At 36.4% G+C, this 16,710-nt stretch overlaps 1 protein-coding gene and 1 long non-coding RNA gene across 14 annotated transcripts in view; one reads left to right on the forward strand and one right to left on the reverse strand.

The window, feature by feature from the left end:
• The window catches only part of LOC124076022 (cell division cycle and apoptosis regulator protein 1), a 194,266-nt gene that overhangs the window by 94,065 nt on the left and 83,491 nt on the right, over positions 1-16,710 (reverse strand). For all 12 annotated transcript variants that reach the window (XM_058577940.1, XM_058577943.1, XM_058577941.1 and 9 more), the window contains 2 exons: positions 15,703-15,793; positions 15,050-15,143 (listed from right to left, as the gene is read on the reverse strand). In XM_058577940.1, coding sequence (XP_058433923.1) covers positions 15,050-15,143; positions 15,703-15,793 — 185 coding nt within the window. The remainder of the gene's footprint in view (positions 1-15,049; positions 15,144-15,702; positions 15,794-16,710) is intronic.
• Positions 1-16,710, forward strand: part of LOC124076021 (uncharacterized) — a 133,821-nt gene that overhangs the window by 42,535 nt on the left and 74,576 nt on the right. The window contains exon 4 of one of the 2 annotated variants that reach the window (XR_009226407.1): positions 10,480-11,423. The exons of the other annotated variant lie outside the window; for it this stretch is intronic. This is a non-coding gene — a long non-coding RNA (uncharacterized LOC124076021). Of the gene's footprint in view, positions 1-10,479; positions 11,424-16,710 lie in introns of those variants that run through there. 2 annotated transcript variants of the gene reach the window in all.

Raw genomic sequence — 16,710 nt, forward strand, 5'->3', positions numbered from 1 at the left:
CATTGACAACTAAAAAAAATTTAAAAAACAAGATTATTTGTTTGGGTTCCAAAAGGGGAAACCGAGGACTCAGGAAAATTTAAATACCTGCTCTGCTTTTCCACAAATGGAAAGAAACCAGGAATCCCAATATTAAAAATAAATGTAGAGCAGGATGGAGTACTGCACACCTGTGATCCCAGGGGCTTATGAGGTGAGGCAGGAGTATTGGGAATTCAAAACCATCCTCAGCAACTTATCAAGACAAAGTCTCAGAATAAAAATATAAAAAGGGCTGGGGATGTGGCTGAGTGCTTAAAAGCCCCTGGGTTCCATCAACAAACTTGACACTGAACTGTGACAAAGGTATAGATTACTTTTGTGTCTCATGTTACTATATAGGATACCATGTAAACCAATGACCATGCAATTTCTATGATTTCGTTATGCTATTACAAGACTGTATCACACCTATTTTAATCATAAGACTAAAATGGTGCAGCTGACTTGCAAAATGCAAAATATAATAATTAATTAGCAAGGCCCTACGTAACTTAGGGTTGTGACTCTGGAATCACAGAAGTGCACTGTTGTGACCAGCGAGATGGAGTCTTGATCAGTTGCCCAGACTACTTTCAAATGCTTCTCCTACCTCAGATACCCAAGTGCAATGACTAAACCTAGGAAAGAGGATTCTTTTTTGCAAGGCTGGGAACTGAATCCAGGGCTTCACACATGCTTGGTAAGTGCTCTAACACTGAGCTACACCAACCCCCAGCCTAGCAAAGAAGATATACCTTGTGATGATATTGATGATATATGGGTCTTTCACAGATGTTTTTCTTCAGTGAACTATAGAAAATTAAGCATAATGTCTAGGAGCTGAGTCAGTAAATATGGATCGTGGTTCAATAAGGGGTTGAGGTATTAAATCTAAGTTCTCTGAAATATATAAAAATATTGAAAGAAATAAAGCCATTATAATAAAGAAAATAACCAGTCACAAAAATGACAAATACTGCATGAATCTATTTATATCAGGTATCTAAAACAGTCACATTTATATAATTAGAAAGAACCAGAAGCTAGGGGGAAAAGACAGTAGTTGTTATTTAATAGGAATAGATTGAAATTCACAAGATGAAAAAGTTCTGGAGATCTGTTTCACATCACTGAATATACTAAACTCTACTGATCCCTACACTTAAACATGGTTAAGATGGAACTGAGAATGTAGTTAAGTGATAGGAGCGCTTGTCTAGTATGCCCGATGACAATTTGATCCTCAACACAGGAAGAAAGACAGGAAGAAAAAAAAAAGTAGGATGTAAATTAAATTGCATTTTGCTCTCATAACAAATTATTAAAAAAGAAAAAAAAAAGGCGAGGCAGGAGGCAGAGTGGGCGAGGTGGCCTATCACTGAATTCAAGCAGCTCCACAGGCCAAAGTAGGAGAATCATAACTATAAATCCAGTCTCAGACTCAGCAACTTAGGCCCTAAGCAACTCAATGAGACCCTGTCAAACACAAATCGAAAAAAGGGTTTGTGATGTGGCTCAGAGGTTAAATGCCTCTGGATTCAATTACAGGTACAATAATCGGTGGGAGGGTTTAAAGAAGAGAAACTACATAACTAAATAGAACCCTTACAAGAAACAAAATATTAAATACTAAAAAAGTTCAGAAACACTCTTGTATACTGTGCATGAAAATGTAAGAAATGAGAATTAATTTTGGAAAACTATTAGTATCAACAAATCTAATCAGCTAAACATGTCATCTATTCACAATCCAGGAACTCCACTAGACACAAATGCACTTCCTTGTTTCCCAAAGTCAGAGGCATTATTCATAATTATCCCAAACTGGAAATAACTGAAACGTCATTCCCAGCAGAAGCGCCCAATAAATTTTAACTATTCATAATAAAAGAATACTACTTAGCAATGAGAATGATTTATAATTATACACAATATGAATTAATCTCATAATTACAGTGCTGAGAGGCAAAAAATGACTTCTTTTTATAATACAAAATGTCAGAAGAGAAGGAGAGTGACATTTTTGGTAGGTAGCTAGGGATTAAGAGGGGAGAAGAATGTTTCTGAGGTACAATTATATTGCACACTGACAACACAAGTGTGTTCACTTTTTAAAAATTTTGTGAGCTTAGGATTTATGCTGTCTTCTGTAGGTAAGTTATAGTGAAATAACAGGTTTACTTTAATCATCTTTTTCTTTTTCATTTATTAGTTCAGGTCATTTTGGCGCATCTCTTAACCTTTCTAAAGTAGCATATTAGGATCTAATAAATCTTAACTACTATTTTATGTTTGTTTGCTCTACCACTGGAAACATGGTTACTGAGCACAGAATTCATTTCATCAGAGGCTCACATCAAATATTTGTTGAGTGAATATTTAAAAACCACAAAAACCCAATGTGGTTATATTTTATGAAAATTTCAAATCCTTCATTTTGCGCTACTAATGACACAGAATCTCTCATTAAAAATTTTTGTCACCTGCCATGGCAGGCTCACATGGGTACTCCCAGCAACTCGGGAGGCAGAGGTAGGACAATCACAAGTTCAAAGCCAGCCTCAGCAAAATAGCCAGGCATCAAGCAACTAAGTGAGATACTGTCAGCCCATTTCTGTAATTCCAGCAATTTGAGAGGTTGAGGCAGGAGCATCACCAATTCCAGGCCAGCCAGTGTAACTTAGTGCTTTCTCATAATAAAAATGTGTAAGTAAAACAAGACTAGCAGTGTAGCTCAGTAGTAGAGCACATGTTTACGATCATGCATTAAGTTCTGGGTTTGTTCATGTATACTCCAATGGGCATTAAAAAAATGTATGAGTTAAAGTTATTTTCTCCCATTTTGTTAGCTGTCTTTTCCCTATTTCAGAGTCCTTCATAGCACAAAAATTTCAGTGTTGATGAAGTTCAATTATTTTATTTATTCTTTTTAGCCCAATTTATCTTTAATTTTTTCTTAATCACTTCTAGTCTTTTTTTCTTTATTTTGGTAACAGAGATTGAATCAAGAGGTGCCGAATCACTGAGCTACATCAACAGCCCTCATTTTATGTTTCATTTAGAGATAGGGTATTGCTGAGTTGTTTAGTGCCTCATAAAGTTGCTGAGGCTGGCTTTGAACTTTTGATCCTCCTATCTGAACCTCCTGAGCTGCTGGGATCACAGGCTTGAACCACCATGTCTAGCCACTTATCCCATTTGTATCTTGTGTGTGTGTGTGTGTGTTGCTGGGGATTTAACCCAGGGCTCTGTGCATGTGGAGCAAGCTATAGCTGAGCTACATCCCCAGCCCCCACTAGTATTTTTCATATTATATCATCTAATAAAAAATTATATGGTGGACCTCTAACTACCCCAGCTATATTTATTGAAGATTATTCTTTCCTAATGATTCTTGTCTTGGCATATTTACTGAAAAATGAAGTGACCATAAATGTGAAGCTTTATGATCAACTCTTGATTCTGTTCCATTGACATATTATGTCAAGACTTATGACAGGAACAACACTGTTTTGATAGCTTTGGGATGCATTTTGAAATTGGGACATGAGTCTTTCAATGTCACCCTTCTTTTTCAAAGTACTGCTGGCAAGCAAAAGGAGAGAATAAACCTATTTTGAGCAGAAATTTGAAGACCAAATATCTTTGTAGAAATCTTTTTTCTATGACTGAGCTAAATCCCCAGTCTTTATTATTTTGAGACTCAGTCACTTCCCCGGGCTAGCCTGGAACTTATGATCACCCTGCCTTAGTCTCCATGTCCCTGGGATTACACGTGTGCACAATGGTGCCAGGCCCCAGAAAAATCTTTTACTGTGTGCAGAAAGTAGAGAACCCTTTAAAATTCATAGTATGACCAAGGACCTGGATTCAATACCCAGTACAATACACACATATAAATAAATACCATAGTTATTTATAGTTAATATAAATAGTTATTTATAATTAATATAAATAGTTATTTATATTAACTATAAATAAAGTTATAATTTATAATGTTTGGGGGAAAATGTCAAAAATAAAAAGTATTTATACATGTTCAGTAAAAACGTAATTTCTTTTTTAGCCTAAATCCCATTCCTGCCCTTGGCGCAGTGATGATTACTATAGATTTTTGATGTGATTTCAGGGAACTGGAATTAAAATCTGAGTCTTCTTGTATGAGAAACACACATTTTACCACTGCGCTACGTTTATAGCCAGGACAAGTATTTTTGATACACAGAGGGTTGAGTTTGGGGTTGGAGGACCCTCAGATAAGAAGGACTGACTATTTATTTTTGTGTTTATTTTTATCTGTAAATGAAAACAAAATTCTTTGAGGTTGAATCAGGGTTGTTTTAGCACTGAGCCACATAGCCAACTCTTTTGTGTTTCTTATGTTGGAAAAGGGTCTAACTAAATTGCTGAGGCTGGCCTCAAATTTGTGATCATTCTGTCTCAGTCTCCCAAGTTGCTGGGAATAGTCCTGCACCACTGTGCACAGCTGTATATATTTTGAATGCCCAAACATTGGGATAATAATCAGTGTGTATTAAGTTTTGTAAGCATGCTAAATATAGTCATGTATCATTTCCACAAAAGGAGAAAATGACTGCAATGCATTTTTCTCATGTAATACTGTGAGCAGGGAATACAAAGAATTATAAGGGGTTTGTATGAATCAGGGTGCAAAGCAGGGTCAGACTTCTTGATTGGAAAGAAGTGAGCCCCTTTCCAGGATGAAAATAGAGTTAATCATGGTAAAAAAGATAGTACAAATGTTATGCTAAGATTTTTGGGAAACAGGGACCATGAGACAAAGTTAAAGAAAAATTCTACCCATATGTTGACAGAAAATGCCTTCTGTCATTATAAAACTCTCTTTACAAAATTATTATATAGAGAGATGGTTCTAATTCAGGGATCTCTGAGATAAAGATAATGCTGCCTCTGTTTCCAAGACAGCTCAAGCTGGGCATGGTGGCTCACATCTGTAATACCAGCAATGCAGGAAACTGAGTCAAGAGGATAGCACCTTTGATGCCAGTCTCTGTAACATAGTGAGGTCTTAAGAAACTTAGCAAGATCCTATTTTGTGTGTGCGTGTGTATAGTACTAGGAAATTGAACCCATGGCCTCATGCATAACACATTGAGCCATATGCTAAATGCTGAGAATTTTTCTTAAAAGAAAAATAAAAAAATTAACTGAAGACTCAACAGTTACCCAAAATCTTTCCTGGACCTTCACCTCTGAAAAATATTCTTGCTTTCCTCCCTGCTGCCTTTCAAGGCCATTTTCAACAGCAAGTAGCAGGACATGGCAGTAACTTGCATATTGGTGAGTACTTAACACAAAACCATGGATAAGCTCACCTAAGAAGGCTTATAAGAGACTAACTGAAAGCTGACGGGAGATGGTGAAAGCTATATTACAAAAAGCAAAGTAAAGAATGAGCTTTCCCCAAATAGTAAGTAGAACAGTAGTTTGAATTGCTGAGAAAAAGGGCTGTTGAAGACCAATCATTTTCATTGGCAGTACTGGTAACTTTGGGGACAGGATTTTTACAGAAGGGATGGAAATAGGCAATAGATTTTTTGATAACCTATCTCGGAAGATTTCTTGGGCGGAGGATATATCTCAGTAGTAGAATGCAGGAAGGACATGTTTTAATCTCCAGAACCCCATCCCCTAAAAAGATTAAATCAGGGATTTAATCCAGGGGCACATAACTACTGAGCCATAGCCCCAGCCTCTTTTAATATTTTATTTTCAGTTAGGCTATCACTAAGTTGCTTGGGACCTCATTAAATTGCTGAGGCTGGCTTTGAACTCTTGACCCAAGCTGGCATTATAGGTGTGCCCCACCATGCCTGGCTACTTGAATTTGATACTGGGAACTGAACCCAGGGACATTACAACTTCATGGGCTTTACAACTGAGCCACTCTTCCAGCAATAACCCAATAGAAGTTTGTTTTAGAGCCTGAATTAAACATAGAGAAAGGGATTATTTTAAGTAGAATGCATTGTAAATTATACTTCATTAGAGTTGCTAAAACACAGAAAAATGTAAAAAACATAAGAATATAAATATAAAGATTATAAAAAGAAAGCACAGCTGAGGAGAACATAATAGTTGTCCTAGATTAGAAGGCCAAACACTAAAAGATGTTCATTCTAGGGTTAGGGGATTGGCTCAGTGGTAGAGCACTTCCCAGTATGTTTGAGGCTCTTGGTTGGATCTCCAGCATTACTGAGACAAGTGAGAGACTTTCACCCCCTCCTCAGTCTACAAATTCAGTTTGTTTCTAAAGTTCATGTGCAACAGTAAATGAGAATTAAGTCAAGAAAAAAGTTTTTAAACAAATGAAAGGAAATTGTCCTCTAAATTAAAAAAATTTTTCCTTATAAACACAGAAAACAATAGGGTAGAACCAGACAAACAATGTTCTCCTCTACTGGGTTAATGAGTAAAGTTAATAGAACCAGTAGGAGGATATAGTAGTGAAATTTAATATCGATGAAAAATTATCAAATTAATTACTGGTTGTCTACAAAAAAAAAAAACAAAACAAAACATGGAGAATCACTATTTTTGTCATTAAGGAGGGAAAGACAGCAGTAAAATAAAACTCCTCTGAACCATCGAAGAATTAAGCTTCTCTACAAGGATAATAGCCAGGCACTCAGGAATAAAGGAAATTTAGATAAAGACAATGGCAGGCTGTACAATGGAAGTCTTGTTCACCAAAGTACAAAATGGGTTTTGAATAATAAATTCATGGGAGAAATACAGTGGTTCATAAATAAACACACCCAAACTTACTTCCTAAAATGCAAATAATCAAAACAGTAATGTTTTACTTACTAGTGTTAGAAGGACAAAAAAGATTTCAACATTCAATTAGTGTTTTGCTTCACTTTTTAAAATTCTTTTTTTTTAAGAGAGAGAGAGAATTTTTTAATGTTTATTTTTTAGTTTTCGGCAGGCACAACATTTTTGTTTGTATGTGGTGCTGAGGATCGAACCCTGGCCGCATACATGCCAGGCGAGTGCGCTACCGCTTGAGCCACATCCCCAGCCCTAAAATTCTTAATATCATCCAAAAGATTGAACAACTTAAATTATTAAGAGTAAAGAATTTGAAGGATTCCATTTTTGGTCGCCCCCCCCCCTTTTTTTAAACATTAATTCTTGGATGCATCCTTATATGTTCCTGGATCCAAACCACCCATAACAATTGGGTTATAGTTCAGTTCCATATGCAATGAGGTCCAAAAAACTTTGATCATATTCTACTTGAAAACAGCCCCAAGTTTCTCAACATTTAGAATACTATAGAACAATTAGCGTTTATCACAAGTAATATTGACCTTATCACTAATCTGTTTAACATGCTTCAATAGTTGTCATTTATCAATCAGTGTGAAGTTCAGTGGTAGAGCGCTTGTCTAGCAAAAAGAGGACCTAGGTTACCATCCCCATTACCACAAAACAAACAAAAAAACCATCATCTAGGGCTGGGGTTGTAGCACTTGCCTAGCATGTGTCCAGGCCCTGGGTTCCATCTCCAGCACCACATAAAACTAAATAAACAAAATAATGGTATTGTGTCCATCTACAACTGAAAAAAACAGAAACAACCCATCATCTGTAATTGAAAGTTCTAACATCTTTGCTCTTAGTTTGGGAGATACCCTAAATTGCTAAAAAGATCACTTTTCGGAAAGGGTAAAATTAAGATGTCTTTTTAGGTTTGAAAGTATGATGTTTATTCAACTGCTGAGTTTCAAACTATTTTTACTTCAACTAAATTAGATAGATGTGGTGGTATACACCTGTGATCCCACTGATTTAAGAGGCTGAGGCAGGAGGATCTCAAGTTGAGTACTATCCTAAACCAACCTCAGCTAGGTAGTAAGACCCTTAGTGACTTGGCAAGACTCTGTTACAAAAATAAAAAATAGGGAGATGGGGTTGTGGGCTTAGTGGTAGAGTGCTCGCCTAGCATGCGTGACATACCGGGTTAGATATTCAGCACCTCATAAAAATAAAATATATTGTTTCCAACCAAAAGTAAATAATAAATATTTTTTAAAAAAAAAATTCTATACATTTCAGCTAATATTATTTAAAAATAAAAAATATAACAAGGGCTGAGAATGCAGCTTAGTGGTAGAGAGGTCCTGGTTTCCATCCCCAGTACCAATAAATAAATAAATAAGGGTATGAAAAGGCTGGGGATGTAGCTCAGTGCCACATACCCCTGGGATTAGTCCACAGTTCAATGAATAAATAAACAAATAGAATATAACTAAATTAAAAATTCAACTAAACGGATCATCGGAGCTGCAAATTAAATTATATTTAATATTTTGAGCTGGGAAAGTAGCTCAGTGGTAGGGCCCAGGCCTAGCATGCCGAGGCACTCCGATTGATCCTAAGGCAAAAACAAAAACAGTCAAAGCAACTGTGGAAGAAAATGCGTTAACATAAAAGTAATACTAATGATACACTAGCAGATAATAGATTTAAGTGAAGAAAAACAAATGAAGGACAAAACAAGCAAGGACAGTGAAAACTGTAAAACCATAACACTGTTTCACAGCTACCATCAACTCAACTGAAACATAAAATGGCTATGTCACACTGGGCAGATACTGAAAGTACCAAAGAAGTGTAACCCAGGATGCCAGCTACCTTTTCATAGGGTGTTATGGGAATGGACAGGAGGAGGTACCTGATTTGGACACAGAAATCAGCAGCACCCCAAGACAACCATAGTAGATGGAAGAACCTTGGAACAAAAAATTGAAGACCGAATAAAGGTATAAATTCCAGCAAGATGGTTTGTAGACTTTTGAATACTCCATTTAGTTCACAACTCAACTCAGAACTCTTGGGGAATCAGATGAGAGTAGTAAAGAAATTACCCCTCATGTATTCTCATTAACACATCTATCCTACTGCCTAATATAGTAATTCTTTGGAGGGAGCTGAGGAGCCCCTGAAATTAACAGGCATTGGAGCCAACTGGGCTGCTCGGATTGAATTCTTCCCACTCCTGCCATCATCAGGGGCTCCAGAGGTAGGGGAGTACAGGGAGTTAACTGAACGTTTGCACTCAAGAAACTATATCACCTTTTCCACCCGAATCTACAGAATAACAAGACAACTAGTCCCTGACAAGACCCAAAGTGACAGAAAAAGGAGTCAAAATTTCTGCCAAAATCTAATAATTATGTGGGAGTATAAATGCTCACCTGATAAGGACTCATTTCAAAGAAAAGAATAAAACAATGGAGAGAAAAGGGAAAACAATCAATGTGAGAATGACTCCAAATGCAGGCTACTACACAGAATTTGCTTTTAGAACCTGATGTGGTGGTGCATGCCTGCTAATCCCAAAGACCCAGGAAGCTGAGTGAGAAGATTGAAAGTTCAAGACTAGCCGTAGCAATTCGGCGAGGCACTGACACTTAGTGTAACCCTGGAATTGTAATGGAGGTTAATGTTTAATATGGATTACACACAAAATGAATACACTAAGATGAAAGTAAATTTAGAGACATGCAATCCACTAGTTACAAGTTTATTAGATTCCTTAGTTCAAAATGAGTGGCTGACTGGCTTTCATTTCCTCCCATACCCACAGATAGGACTTAATTATGCTGGTGTCACTCCAAATAATGTATAGAGTCCTAAAGACTATGGACTATAGTCCTAAAGTCCTACATAATCCTTTCATTATATTTTGCATTTAACCTTAACTTAAGGTTCAACTATGGGTTAGACAACTTAAACAGATTTCTAGCTTGAATTCTTTTCTCCTCTTAGAAAACAACTAATATTGGGGTGGAGATGGGGCTCAGTGGTAGAGTACCTAGCAGGCGTGAGGCACTGGGTTCGATTCATAGCACCACATAAAAATAAATTCAATAAAATTATTGTGTCCATTTACAACGAAAAATAAAAAAAACAACTAATATGGAAAACATCAATACTACTTCAAGACACCAATTCAAATGCAAAATATTTGGTTTTCTAAGTATTATCTAACCTCAGTATACATTTATTTGACAGGAGCTTATTGTTTGGCAATAAACAGATTTGGTCTTTTATAAGATAACCTGCAAAGTTTGCAAATAATAAAGTCTGATTAAACTTACTATTTTTAGATTTCATTTAGAAAACCTATTTCCACAAACATACTACATCAATAACTGTTTTTATTATCAAAATGATTTTTTTTTGGGGGGGGGTGCATCCCACGCTAGTTAAGGTCTCTACCATGGAGCTACATCCCAAGCCCAAGTTTTTATTTCTGAATGGTCATTAAAAGATATTAAAACTTTCACTCATTAAGTCACTCAGCAACAGAATTTTATTTTACTCCTTCTCTAAATTATTTTTGTATTTATGAAAAGTTGGAGATATACTACTACACTATACTGAGATGTTCTTTTATTCTAGGAAGAAAAAAAGGAATATCACATAAGACAAAAGAAGAAAGCAATTTGGGTATACCTGAGATTCATGGAAAATGCTGAACAAATACACTTTGTACCTAATAACTCACAGAGAGTGTTACAAGAAGTTTCTATGAACAATGAGATTCAAATTTTGTCTTAAACATATAGACATACTGCAATTCTGTTAGTGTCATTATTATTATTACATGAGAAGAGGTTTGGAAGTCAGGAAGGAGAAATCACACAAAACCCTATCATATAACCGAACTACCTTGGGTTAATTACGCATTACGGGGGAAGACAGCTGGCATTTCAAGAGATATTTTTACTCCTTGCTACTTACTAGGCAAATAAGTAATGGATCCAGAAATAACTAGCAGATGCAACTAAGCGAATGTCAACTACCAGTGCTAGATATTGGGAACTAATCCCTGCCATCTATTTCAGCAAAGGAACAAGGTGAAACATAGGGGCAAGACTAAAAACAAAACTATTAGAAAACATAAGGTGAAGGGGTCCAGAAAAGGAACCAGAAAAATTAGAACAAATTGGACATAACTTTCCTATATTCAAATATATTTATATATGAATATGTGACAAGCGAAACTCCACATCATATTCAACCTCTTCTCAAGAATGGGAAGTTATACTCCATGTTATGTGTGATGTGTCAAAATACATTCTACTGCCATGTATATCTAAAATAATTTTAAAAGAAATTGTCACAAAAGCTAGGGGAGATTTATCATTGGAGCTTTTGGGAATGTAACAATGTTCTTTTTTTTAAATGTCTTTATTTTATTTATTTATTTATTTTTTATGTGGCGCTGAGGATTGAACCCAGTACCTCACAAGTGCAAGGTAAGCACTCTATCACTGAGCTATAACCCTAGCCCCAACAATGTTTATTTTTAACTTGGGTAGCTGTTTCATGACTGTTCATTTACACACACACACACATTTTTGCAGGGGGAGGACAGTACTGGAATGCTGAGCTATATCTCCAGTTCTTTTTATTATTATTTTAACTTCCTGATTATCTCACCCAATCCCTTCCAATACCTTCAGTATCTCAAATCTAGAATACTTATATTCCCTGTTGAACCCAAAGGATTCCTGGGGCCCAGAAAACTAAACTTATAAGGGCTTCTTTATGAACGAGTATGGGTGTTATATATATATAGGGATAGGATCATTCTCGTTCCCTGGGAGCTCTCAGTTCCCAGAGCACAAGAAGTCAACAATAGTAAATCTCCAGGATCTGTGCTTCATTATGGACACACTTTTTGAGTATCAGGGCTGCGTGTCTCAAAGTATTTCCTTTCATTCACCCAGTGGTAGAGTGCTTGCCTAGAACCGGTGAAGCACTAGGTCTGATCCTCAGCACCACATAAAAACAAATAAATGAAGATAATTAACAAAACAAAAAATAATGCCACTTATGTTGGCTTTCTATGACTGTATAACAAATTTTTTTCTTTTTTCTTTTTTAAAGAGAGAGAGAGAGAGAATTTTTTTTAATATTTATTTTTTAGTTTTCGGCGGACACAACATCTTTGTTTGTATGTGGTGCTGAGGATCGAACCAGGGCCACACACATGCCAGGCGAGCGCGCTACCGCTTGAGCCACATCCCCAGCCCTGTATAACAAATTAACAAAAATTTAGGAACTTAAGCAACACAAACATGTTATCTACTTTCCAAGTGTGAGAAGTCCAATGTGTTAGCTGCTGAAATCCAAGGGGCTTTGATTCTTATCTAAGGCACTCTGGCTGTTATAAACCCTTAGTTTCTTTCATTGCTAAGACTGAGGCTCCGGGGCTGGGGATGTGGCTCAAGTGGTAGCGCGCTCGCCTGGCATGCCTGAGTACGGCCCGGGTTCGATCCTCAGCACCACATACAAACAAAGATGTTGTGTCCGCCAAAAACTAAAAAATAAATAATAAAATTCTCTCTCTCTCTCTCTTTAAAAAAAAAAGACTGAGGCTCCTCTTTTCCTGGTAGCTGTTAGCCAGGAACCACTCTCTAGAGCAACTTGAGGTTGCTTTCAGTTCCCTGCCATGGAAGTCTCCATGGGCAGTTTACAACAACAGGCTGTTTGCTTTCCCCAAGCCAGGTAGAGTCTTTTAGACAGGGCCTCACTTAGGCTGGCTTTGAATTTGTAATCATCCTGACTCAGCCTCACCAGTAGCTGAGATTATAGCAATTCCATTACAACTGACTTCTTTTTATAATTATGGACAAATCGTATTCTTACATTTTATAAACTTTGCTCTTGACATATTCCATAATGAACAGCATTGATCTTTAACAGCATTATGCTATAATATTCAAAAAATGAAAGCATTAGCCATTTAGAGAAGATACAAATAAGATAAACAAATTTTAATATGCCAATATAGTGCTCTTTTTATGGCAGGGAAGAAGGAGGGGTTCTAGAGAGTGAATCCAGGGGAGCTTAACTGCTGAGCAACATCCCCTCCCACTTTTTTGGTACCAGGGATTGACTCAAGGACACTCAACTACTGAGCCACACCCTCAGTCCTATTTTGTATTACTTTGAGAGACAGGGTCTCACTGAGTAGATTTTTCTAAGATTAGCTTTGATCCTCCTGTCTCAACCTCCAGAGCATTGCACAGGGAAAAATTTATTTTGAGACAGGTTCTTCTTACTAAATTGTTTAGGCCTTCTCTTTGTTGCTGAGGCTGGCCTTTAACCTGGGATTCACCTGCTTCCGCTTCCCAAGTAGCTAGTTTTACAGGCATGTGCCACCACATCCAGCTCAATGTAGTGTAACTTATTTATTTTTATTGAAGAATGGATGTTGATTTTGTGCTTGACAGTCTCTAAGATGGCCCCAAAGTTCACTACTTCCTGATATTTGTGCTCTTACATTGTCCTGTCCACCAAACAGCACTGATCTACATAGGCACCATGAAGACACCATAGGTTCCTCTTTGCCCTTTTATTTCAGGGTGGGGGGTGCATGTAAAACTAACCTTCCAGGCCAAGGGAATATTTAAACAGTTCTATGATGAAGAATTGAGGCCTCCAGCCAACAGCCATCAAGGATATATACTGGGGATATAGCTCAGTTGGTAGAGTGCTTGTCTTGCATGCACAAGGCCCTGGGTTCGATCCCCAGCACCACCAAAACAACAACAACAACAACAACAACAAAGAAAAAAAAAAAAAAAAACACCTATGGCCTCAAACAGGGAGTCTGGAAGTGACTCTGCATCTATAGCACACTCCTTTCAGTAGTCAAGTTTCTACATGACTACAACCTCCTGACACCCTCTGCCAAAAAGCACCCTTGTCAACTGCTCTTGAATTTCCAACTCACAAAAGAACATAATTGTTGTTCAGAGATACCACAGGTTTTCAGGTAATCTGTTAAGCATCAACATATATTCATATACACTTTACCAATGAATTCCTTAGACTACTATTTAGAAACTAGATAGCTTACCCCTATCTGAAAATGTTTCAAATGCTCTCTATTGCTCATAGAATAAAACATCAACTCCTCACTATGGCTGACAAAACACTCATGATCTGGCATCTGCCCATCTTTTCACCATCACCTGATTCCAATCCTTATCTTCTCAACTTCACTGGACACTTCTGGCATTTTCTTTTTCTCCCAATGTTCCCTTTTTCTTTATCTAAGACCTTTTCTCTTACTGTTTCTGGGCTTAGGAATGTTCTTCCCTACATTCTTGGGAGTATTTTATTCTGCATAGTTTGCCTCTTTATTTAGCTCACTCTATAGATTTTTTAAAATATTTTTTTAGTTGTTGATGGACGTTTATTTTATTTACTTATTTATATGTGGTACTAGGAATCAAACCCAGTGCCTCACAAGTATGAGGCAAGTGCTCTAGCGCTGAGCTAAACTCCATCCTGCACTCTATAGTTTTTTCTGGAAAAAGGATGTATCTCTCTGTTGCTCAGACTGGCCTGCAATTCATGGGCTCAAGTGATCCTCCTGATTCAGTTCCCTAATAGCTGTGTCTGTGGGCATGTGCATCCAAGCCCAACTTCACTCAATTCTCAGTTTCAATATTCCCTCTCCAGAGAAACCTGTCAGGATGACCTATACTTAATAAGAAAATCCCAGAAGGATCACAGCTGAAACAGAAACAAGATAAAACCATCACCATCAAATCAATATAAAATTGAAGTTATCTGAAGAAATAAATTCATAGAATAAAATTGATAGGAGAATATAAATTCATTACTATAGAGAATATGTAGCTGAGATACACAAGGCAAATAAACTGGAAAGGAAACATCTAACACCTGAGAATAAAACTTTTAAAAAGCTCTGAGGGAAAACTGGTTTGTTTAAAAAAAAAACCAAAAAACTGGTTATTTAAAATAAAAATGACAAGTGTTCAATATTCTAAAGGTGTACATCTAGCAATAACATGCAAAACACAGGCAAAAACAGAAAACTTCCTTGTTATCACCTTGTGGCTATTTTTCTGATCCAAACTTTCATGGGACCGCCCCCAAAAAGCATTTAACCTGTATTTTCAAACATTTCCAAATATCAAGTACTTACCCACTTAGCAATTGGACACCCATGAGAGCTTTTTCCTTCTTTTCCTGTGTATACAATTTGTTCTAGCCTTACTGCCTTTCCTTTATGGCCATACCTATTACAAAGCAGAGTGGAGGGAATACACTAATTAACTACAATCTACACTTGAAACAATTTGTTTTTAATTGCTATGAACAGAAGTTTAAAAAAAAAAAAAAATCAAACACTCCTCGTAAATTTACTTTTGCCAAAAAATTGCTTTTATATGGCAGACATTTCTATTTCTATTTCATAGTTCTTCTTACTGATCCTTAAAGATCACTCTTTAAAATGAAACTGAGTCCAAGACAAGCAACGGGAATGCAGGGTTAACTTAATGTTGGCAGTGTTAATTTGAACTATTCTCACATTATATAATATATATGAATAAGGATTCCTGAATTAATTATAGACAATTAGCCTTGCTTCCTGAGAGTCTTTTTAAGCACCCAGCAGCTCATAAGGAGGACTCAGGAGAACATATGGGCATTTTTCTTCTGAGCCCTAACAAACATCCAACTCATACTCCTCAAAATTCTCTATTCACCTCATATTTGTTCCCAGAGATAAACTTATCTGCATTGAGTCAGGTCCACAATAAAGAATGATTTTAACAGGGAAACACATTTCCTCACCTATTCTCCATGATTTCCCTGACAGCAGCAATACTTGGTCCTGCCCCAAGGTGTGTATAATATGGGCCTTTGTCTTTTTGTATACCTCGATCTGCGGAAGGAATAAGATTATTAGACCCAAAGCCTTACAAAATTTCATAGGGGCAAGGAGCTCTTATACTATTTTTGCTTTGTTTTTGTTTTAATTCAGAACCATGAATCTTTTCAAGATCTTAGTCAGCGAGGTTTTCCTGCTCCTAATGTTCTTTCTTTCTTTTTTAAACCATCAGAGGATGGGGTGGGTCATCTTTATTGTCTGATCTCCCCCTTAAAAAAAAAAAAATTATAACTAAGGCACAAATTAAAACTTATCCAAGACTGATAGGTCTGAGAAGCTTGACCTCAATTCCTTTTAAAATTGAGCCTATCAATTTCCCTACTAAGAACTTATCTTACTTCACACACAATTATGTATTTAGATTGGAAATATACAAGAATGAAATTATGTATTTAGATTGGAAATATACAAGAATGTTCGTTGCTACAATTACCAATAGTATCAAAAAAAGGGAACCAACCTTAACAAAAATCCCAGCAAATGATAAGTTAAATAAATCATAGGAAGTTTATACAGAATACAATAAAGCTACTGAAAAATAATATGTATAAACATTTTAAAAAGCTAAAAAGAAATTTAAGCTATAAAATTAAAACAGCAAGTTGCAAAGTGGTGCTTTGAAAAACCTACATTCAAATCAGAGACAAAATAAAAATCAGCAATAATGTTTATTCATATAGAAAAGTATAACAGGGATTTTTTTCTCAGAGAATAGAGAAAGATATTTACATACTTCTGATTTAGAATCATGTATAACTAGAATCACTGGGGAATATCTGTATTTTATGCATTTCTGACCATGGTGTATCTAAACAAAAAAGTCAGTGATCATTTTGACTGGACATTAAATATAATATAGAATCACTTATATGGTTTTGTTTTCCTTTTTTTTTTTTTTTTTGATACCAGGG

Source organism: Marmota monax, unplaced genomic scaffold (assembly GCF_021218885.2).
Source record: "Marmota monax isolate L192 unplaced genomic scaffold, Marmota_monax_Labrador192_F-V1.1 WCK01_AAM20220418_F8-fsc00019, whole genome shotgun sequence".
Taxonomy (NCBI): Eukaryota; Metazoa; Chordata; class Mammalia; order Rodentia; family Sciuridae; genus Marmota; species Marmota monax.